Source organism: Crinia signifera, chromosome 5 (genome assembly GCF_055691185.1).
Source record: "Crinia signifera chromosome 5, ASM5569118v1, whole genome shotgun sequence".
Lineage (NCBI taxonomy): Eukaryota > Metazoa > Chordata > Amphibia > Anura > Myobatrachidae > Crinia > Crinia signifera.
In genome coordinates, this window is record NC_139221.1 from 70,909,633 (window position 1) to 70,918,349 (window position 8,717).

An 8,717-nucleotide genomic window follows, 5' to 3' on the forward strand; every position below is an offset into this window, starting at 1 on the left:
TCTTTCATTACTTTGTAATCTTCATTTGATTGCAGTAGAACCTACCTGTAATTAAAAACAGATAAAATAAATTAATAATGTATTTATTGCAAACACTTGCAAAGAGCAGTTGTTCTATCTCACAGGCCAAAGGCTGGAGTCCAGCGCTTGGCCTGTGCGATAACACAAGTGCACGGTTGGGGTGGTGCGTGGAGCCTGTGGAATGGAGCTTTGCTGGCGCAAACACTTGCAAAGAGCAGTTGTTCTATCTCACAGGCCAAAGGCTGGAGTCCAGCGCTTGGCCTGTGCGATAACACAAGTGCACGGTTGGGGTGGTGCGTGGAGCCTGTGGAATGGAGCTTTGCTGGCGCAAACACTTGCAAAGAGCAGTTGTTCTATCTCACAGGCCAAAGGCTGGAGTCCAGCGCTTGGCCTGTGCGATAACACAAGTGCACGGTTGGGGTGGTGCGTGGAGCCTGTGGAATGGAGCTTTGCTGGCGCAAACACTTGCAAAGAGCAGTTGTTCTATCTCACAGGCCAAAGGCTGGAGTCCAGCGCTTGGCCTGTGCGATAACACAAGTGCACGGTTATTGTAACTCACCATTATGCGATCATGTTGTCTCATTCTGTCCGCTTCAAAAATAGATGAGTCCCGATTTCAACTCTAACCAATCTTCTTTGCAACATCTGAAAAAAAAAATAGGGAAAAATGGTGATACATCTGGCATTCAATATAACATATTTCACAAACAAAAGTAAAGATTTTTGGGAAAAAAGAAAATGTGGGATCAGATTGCTGTTTTTTGGCCCATTATTACATCCACCATTGTTAAGGAGCTCTCATCATTTCCCAACAATTTACAATGCATGCACGCGCATCCATTGCATATCTGTAACGCCCAACTCCTTTATGAACACAGCTGAAAATGTAAAAGCAGGGGTTATATAAACACACAAAATTGAAAAAAAAGAAAGAAGGGATGAGAACATAAACATAAAAAAGTAAGAATTAAGATAGACATACAAATCAAAATATATAAGGAAATATACAACCGTGTTCACAATGTGTGCTCCTCTTCCTCCTCAGCTGGTGCTTGGGTGGTTGATGCTCTTTCAGGTGTTGAGTGTCTTGGTGGTCTGCTTGGCCTTTGGACGGTGCTTGACGGAGGTGGATGGCTGTACAGTCCAGAGTATCCTTGGTAAGACTGGGATGGACCATACATGAATGTAGGTGGATGCACAGGCTGCTGGTGTAGATGTGGCGTCGTTAGGTCTGAACTTCTTTGTTGTCCCACGTAGTCCTGTTCATTCCTGGTCCTCAGGCAGTTGGCAATTAGCATGCAGCTTGCAGAGATTTGAGTCTGGCAAGCAGACATGTTCCTCAAGGTCTCCTGTTGACACGTGACGTTCTCTACCAGCTTGTAGATTCCCGTTGTCAAAATCTGAATGCTTTCTCGAAGTCCCTTGCTGTCTTCTTGTCGTCTGCGTTCGGATTCCAGCCAGTCTTCATGACGTCGTCTTTCGATTTCTGCCCAGTCCTCTTGCCTTCGTCTTTCAATGTCAGCCATTGATGTTGCCAGCGTTTCCAGGTGCCTCTCCATGGCAGTCATCCGTTGTTCCATCATGAGGCGGTACTGGTTCTGGCTGTCTTCGATGACTGCTGCCATTTGACGTACTCTCTGCACACGTGATGGAGTCTGGCGTTGCTGGATGTCTTCAATCAGCTGCAAGTCCGCTACAATAATCAAGAAAAGATTGTCTGAGAAACTGCAAAATGACCCATTTTTATAACTGTAACACAAGGTTTAAAATAAGGATTTTAGCTTACGTTGCAATGGCGGTGTTGTTATTGCATCCACCTCCTCTTCCTCCGATTCCTCTACGGTATCCAGGTTGGAAAGCTGGAAACTCGGTTGTTGAATGGAAAATCCTGTTTCTTCTGTTCGCTGGGAAGTAGACAAACTGCTTCCTTCAAATTCAATGAGGGTGTCTTCAGTCACATTTGAGCTTTCCAAGTGACTAAGTGGACAAAGTTCCAGGGTGAAGGTCTCTTGTGCCGTCGATTCTTCGTCGGGTGCATTTTCCTGGTTGATTGTAGTTGGAGCTGGTGCAGTTACAGCTGCTGTGTTTTCTGCTTGAACATCTGTTATACAAATGTCAGAAAATCATTTAAGTTGAAAAGTCTAAAAAAAATTCTCATATGTTAATCACAAATGCTTACCCTCCTGTGGTCTTTGCGAAGAGGTTCCTGCTGGTGTTTCCTCTCGTCGTCTTCTGTGCTGTCTGGGAATCGCATCTGCCTGTGCATTCAACACTTCGGCCCGTCGTACATTAGACTCCACCGAACCTGGTACTCCTTCAACCATGATGGGATTGAAGTGGGCCTGGATGACTTCCTCCCATGGAAGCCATTTCACCTGGAATGGAGAGCCTCCTCCAGTCCCCAAACCATGTTGCCGAACCTTTCCCATCTTCTTCTTTGTTTGCTGGCGACAGTCATTGAATCGTTTGTGGCATTTGTCTGCATCCTTTGGGTTGCCACTCACAGCTGTAACCTATGATGGAAGTGAAAATATACATCAATAAATCTGGAATTAAACTGGAAAAAGGACCTTATGAACAAGTTGAATTAAAAGGATGTAAACAGCTGTAGACCGTACCTTCTCAGCAATGTATGACCAGATCTTCTTTCGCTCCTTGAAGCTGGTCTCCTGTCTGCGTACACCAAACAGCTTGTCCTGGAATTTGTACGCGTATTCCACCAGAACATTATTCTCCGTTGTAGTGAACGGAGTGTTCTCTTCCGCTGTTGCATCCTCTGTGGGTCCCTTCTTCTTCCGTCCTCTTTTTTTCTTTGGTGCAGACGGTTGTGCACCCGACCCACTGGGTTGTTCCTCATCTGTGGCCTGTTTTTTGAAAAAATGATTAAACAAAAATTAGTTTGGTTTTGATTGTATGTCATCCTGGTGTGCATATTCATTGTTCCGTAAGTTACAGTACCTGTCTTCTTTTAGTTATTGTTTGTGTGCGTTGCACTCCTTGTCCTTGGCTTTCCGCTACATCCTGCACCGGCCGGTTAGGATTCCTCGCCAACGTAGGAATGGTCTCCGTTTCTTCCTCCCTTGATTCCATTGCTTCCTGACTGGACTCACCTGTATGGGAAAAAAGAGGGGAAGGGGGTCCACGTGCTCTGTTTGGCCTCGACATACCTGTTGTATATAAAGGAGAAAAAAAAACATGAAAAACACATCTGAAACACATTTACACCCCCAAAAGCCCCATGCAAGGTCAGATCACACACCCAGGAGAGGGGGGCACCCACCCCCACCCCCAAAAGCCATGCTGCATGCTTTAAAGAAAAAATGCACTTTGCAAGAAAAAAAGCACCATTTAAAAAAAAAAAAACCCAACCTTGCAAAGGGGGAGCCAGGGCCACGCCCGAAGCAAGCTGGGCACCCCCTAAGACCCCAAAAAAGCATGCAGCATGACTTTTGGTGGAAAAAAAAAAACATGAAAAACACATCTGAAACACATTTACACCCCCAAAAGCCCCATGCAAGGTCAGATCACACACCCAGGAGAGGGGGGCACCCACCCCCACCCCCAAAAGCCATGCTGCATGCTTTAAAGAAAAAATGCACTTTGCAAGAAAAAAAGCACCATTTAAAAAAAAAAAACCCAACCTTGCAAAGGGGGAGCCAGGGCCACGCCCGAAGCAAGCTGGGCACCCCATAAGACCCCAAAAAAGCATGCAGCATGACTTTTGGTGGAAAAAAAAAACATGAAAAACACATCTGAAACACATTTACACCCCCAAAAGCCCCATGCAAGGTCAGATCACACACCCAGGAGAGGGGGGCACCCACCCCCACCCCCAAAAGCCATGCTGCATGCTTTAAAGAAAAAATGCACTTTGCAAGAAAAAAAGCACCATTTAAAAAAAAAAAACCCAACCTTGCAAAGGGGGAGCCAGGGCCACGCCCGAAGCAAGCTGGGCACCCCCTAAGACCCCAAAAAAGCATGCAGCATGACTTTTGGTGGAAAAAAAAAAACATGAAAAACACATCTGAAACACATTTACACCCCCAAAAGCCCCATGCAAGGTCAGATCACACACCCAGGAGAGGGGGGCACCCACCCCCACCCCCAAAAGCCATGCTGCATGCTTTAAAGAAAAAATGCACTTTGCAAGAAAAAAAGCACCATTTAAAAAAAAAAAAACCAACCTTGCAAAGGGGGAGCCAGGGCCACGCCCGAAGCAAGCTGGGCACCCCCTAAGACCCCAAAAAAGCATGCAGCATGACAATAAAAGCCAAAAAAAACAGCAAAATCAAACAACAAAACAAAATCAACTGATCACACAATGCACAACTGCCATAGCCCCCCTAAAGTGAAACCAAAACCCCCATAGCAGCCGACATAACACTACACAGATTTCTCACCTAAAAAAAAAAAACAAATTCCACACTCCAAACTCCACTCCTCTCCACTCAACTCCTCTCCTCTCCTCTCCTCTCTCCGGGGGTGCGTAGGCTCCTGAATTCAGGTAGGTTAGTAGGTGCTGAATAGGTGCTGAACAACTGCTCTCTGCTCTCTGCAGTTCTCCAACGGCGAGAGTGCGCAGCGGAGAATTTATTTATATGGGACGGGAGAGCGGGAAATCATTCTCCCGCCCTCCTCCCATGTCACCTCATTCTCCGGATTGGCTGATACTCGCCGCGAGGGGCGGCGAGTATCAGCCGCATTGAATACTCACTAAAGACCCGTGACGGAGAATCTCCAAACATGGAGAATCTCCGAAAAATCACGGAGAGTGCACGGCGAGCAAAAAAAAATGCTCGCCGTGCACGGAGAATATTTGCATTGAATACTGGCCTCTGTCTGTGTGTCTCTCTCTCTCTGTGTATATGTAATTGAACAAACTTTAACTTGCTGACAAACAATTTATAATGCCCCGGTCTCTTCCTTGCAGATAGTTCCCACAACTTCTTCAGAGATTCAGTGCGCCGGGGCAGTGAGTGACATTGACACCATTTGGTAAGACAGTTGTTCATTTTTTTTATATCTCTCTGTCTATCGGTTTCTGTCTATCGGTCTCTGTCTGTGTCTGTAAAGTAGTAACGGCCGGGGTGCTGCACTGAAAAAACAAGTAGCAGGGCTAAATAATATATATATTTCTCTCTCAAACACCATGCAGCCAGGTCTCTAATTTTGTTTATTGAGGTGTCTTTTTAATGGGCAAAGTGCAGCCACCACCTTGGTGGTTACACACAGTAGCACTGAACAGTAGTATGTGTGCCCAGATTGCACCTGGAGAGAAAAATAGTATATGAGCCTGGGTTTCACGCCGCAAGAAAGCTCAGTACACCATTTTATGTGTCATGTGCCACAAACATCAAACTCTTTTAGTTTTCATAAATCAATTCTGGAAAGTTTTTGTTGTTGCTTTTAACTTTAAAAAAATGACAAATGTTTTTTGTTTATAGGCTGGCATCATGTCTAATAGAAAGCGTACATCTACTAGCAAACATGGAATAATGTTCTACTTTCAAAACCCAACAAAGAAAGGAAAAAATGATATTCCACCTCAGTCCCAGTAAGTCATATTTTACAATGTATTGTATTATGTATTCTTTTGTTTTTTTCTTACCGTAATTTTGTATTTAATGGTGAACAGGACAATGGGTCTACAGCACAAAGGTTGACACATTTAATTCTCCATGCATAAAGGTTGCTGTGTCGACCTTTGTGGTGGTCGACCATGTTTGTGGTGGTCGACCATGTTTGTGGTGGTCGACCTTGTTTGTGGTGGTCGACCATGTTTGTGGTGGTCGACCATGTTTGTGGTGGTCGACCATGTTTGTGGTGGTCGACCTTGTTTGTGGTGGTCGACCTTGTTTGTGGTGATCCCTTCTCCTGCTTCAATTAAAAGTCACTTAAATTTGTTGGTAGCCAATCTATGTGAAGGTCGGCGTGATTAGTTTACATTTTTTGTGATAAATTATTTAAATTTTTTAAAGTATTGTAGAAAGTAGAGCAACTGCTCTCTTTTCTTTTCAGGGATATAGCTATGGATAAAGAAGTTGAGAATGTAGACAAGGCAAAGGATAAGGAAGTCGTGATTGTAGACATGCCAATTGACAAGGAAGTCGTGAATGTAGACATGGCAGTTGATAAGGAAGTCGTGAATGTAGACCGTGAAGAAGTTGATGAAACATCAGCTGAATCACCGGGAACGTCAACTCAAACAAAGCAATATCCTGCTGTGTGGTCCAAAAAACAATTTGACGAATTCCAGAAAAGAAATGATTGGCTATTTGCTTCCAATGGAAAATTAGGCTGTAGAATTTGTAGTGAAGTTTCAAATTTGAAGATTTTTGCTTCACGGGGAATGAATATATCATCTCAATGGGCAGAATGTAAAATTGTAAGCTTTGGTACAACCAAGCAAACAAAGCTTACATCTCTTCGCAAAAAAATTTTTAGTCACAGAAAAAGCGCCGCTCACTCTGAAGCATCCAAAATATTAGAAACTGCTAAAAAGGATATTTTGATAAATATCAATTCAAATAGTACAGACGCAGCTTTGAAAACAACTGCTCGTGTATTCAGAACTGCTTACTACATAGCCAAAAAGAATCGGCCATATACTGACCATGAGAGTATGATTGACCTTCAAAAAGTCAATGGACTTCAGATTGGGCGGTTGCTTCAAAGCAGAACGTTGTGTGGGGACATAATTGAGCATGTTTCTGCAGAAATGAGAAAAAAAATTGTGTCTAGTGTAGTAACCCAAAAATCTAAGATCACTTTGTTAGTTGATGAAGCTACTACACTTTCTCAAAAATCTACACTAATTGTTTTTTTGAAATGCAGTGTTGATGGTGTTATGAGTCCAATAGCATTTCCTTTGGATTTGATAGAGCTAGAAAGTTTATCCGCAGAGAACATAAAGAAAGAAATAATGAAATGTTTATTTCATCATGGCTTTACTTTCGAATTGTTGACAGAGATCTTTATTAGTTTTTGTAGTGATGGGGCAAATGTCATGCTTGGCGTAAATGCAGGTGTAGGGAAACTCCTTCAAAAAGATTTTCCAAAATTAATTTTATGGCATTGCCTGAACCACAGGCTCGAACTAGCTGTGGATCAGGCAGTAGATGTTACTGGAGGTACTAATGACTTCAGATCATTTTTAGACTCCTTATACTGTCTTTACAGTCAGTCACCCAGAAATGTACGGGAGCTTAGTGCACAGGCTAATGAAATGCATGTCTTGCTTAAAAAAATTGGCAGAGTTTTTAATGTTCGTTGGGTGGCTTCTACATGGAGAGCGGTTCATGCAGTCTGGCAGACTTATCCAGCATTAGCTTCCCATTTTGAAGCCGCCTCACAAGACCATTTGAGAGATAAAAAAGAACAAGCCAAATTTAAAGGTCTACATTCAAAACTTTGCTCCGTGAACTTCGCAAAAAACCTGTCATTAATGTTAGATGTTCTTACGGAGCTCAAGGATTTGTCTGAGCTCTTACAAGACAGAAAACTAACTATTCCTCAAGCTGACAACAAAATAAAATTGTATGTGCAGCGGATTGAAAGTCTAATTAGAATTCCAGGGTTGCACAGTTCAAAAACGAAGGACATTGAAGTGGGAATGATGTTCCAAAACGTTAAATTGACAGGCATTGGGAAAAGTCCAATAATAAATTCTTCGCAATTCATTCAGGCTGTTATTGACAACATGAAATGCAAGTTATTTACAACTACAGCTAATAGAGCAACAGCAAGAGCAACCAAGGACAGAGAGACAGCCTATCAGAATCTGATAAGCTGTCTCTCTGTTCTGAATCCTGAATCTTGGGATTCAAATGATCCACGGTTTGGTGAAAAAGAGCTTCATGAACTGTGTGAAATGCTCAATGTTAATTACCAAGACACACATCTGGGATTTGTTGACTATAAGTCTTGTGCAGGACGTATTGTTCCACAAAAATTAAGAAGATTATTTCTTGCTGTAGATACTCTTGCAGCAAGCAATGCAGACTGTGAGCGAGGGTTCAGTGTGATGAATAACATCATCACAGAAAAACGTACTGCACTGACCACTAAACATGTATCAGACCTACTTTTTATTTCTGTTGTTGGTCCTCCTTTAACTCAGTGGAATCCAAACGAATATGTGAAAACATGGGTGGGCAAGGGACGTCGAGCAGCCCATTCCTTAAAAGGGATGGCAAGAAAACAGGAACCAAGTCAACTGGATCAGGCCTACTACAAAGATCTGTGGAAGTGCCTTTAAATTGTTGGGTGGGTGTCACAGGTGTTCGAGGGGCAGGGGCCATTGTTAACAAAGCAGCATAAAGCACAACCAAACACACAGAAACTGCTTATGTGTAGGTCCATGTCTTTAGGTGTGCAAGCCTTGAATGTCCTGTACATACAACAATATGTATCTGATGACAAACACAATAGATACATTCCTAAGAATAGTCGGTTGGACTTCTGGTTCCAGCTCCTATGCTCGCAGCAGTGTCCCAACAGGTCTCCATGAGCACTTCAGTGGGAGGTGTCCCCAACCCACTACCATAGGAGGGCTACAAGCTGTTATAGGTTTATATTGCTCCCTGATAGGGAGGGTGAAGCGGCTTGTTGGTCTTGTAGTTTGGCCATGGCCAGGTATTTAATGTTCAATGTCTGTTCAATGTCTATGTAAAGGTTGTACTGCCTCCTATTGCACT

General features: G+C 43.3%; 2 protein-coding genes across 2 annotated transcripts; one reads left to right on the forward strand and one right to left on the reverse strand.

Annotated features, from left to right (window-relative positions):
- Nucleotides 1-966: 966 nt before the first annotated feature.
- LOC146079481 (uncharacterized) lies at nt 967-3,345 on the reverse strand. Its single transcript, XM_083186249.1, has 5 exons — nt 2,980-3,345; nt 2,640-2,885; nt 2,201-2,534; nt 1,808-2,122; nt 967-1,714 (listed from the first exon to the last, which is right to left on the reverse strand). Exons 1-5 carry the CDS (start codon nt 3,238-3,240, stop codon nt 1,038-1,040), a joined length of 1,833 nt encoding a protein of 610 aa, XP_083042375.1. The 5' UTR covers nt 3,241-3,345; the 3' UTR covers nt 967-1,037.
- A 1,627-nt stretch (nt 3,346-4,972) lies between these two features.
- On the forward strand, nt 4,973-8,278 carry LOC146005705 (E3 SUMO-protein ligase KIAA1586-like). Its single transcript, XM_083145130.1, has 3 exons — nt 4,973-5,016; nt 5,466-5,575; nt 6,040-8,278. The coding sequence occupies exons 2-3, from the start codon at nt 5,475-5,477 to the stop codon at nt 8,276-8,278; spliced, it is 2,340 nt and encodes a 779-aa protein (XP_083001256.1). The 5' UTR covers nt 4,973-5,016; nt 5,466-5,474.
- The last annotated feature ends 439 nt before the right edge of the window (nt 8,279-8,717 follow it).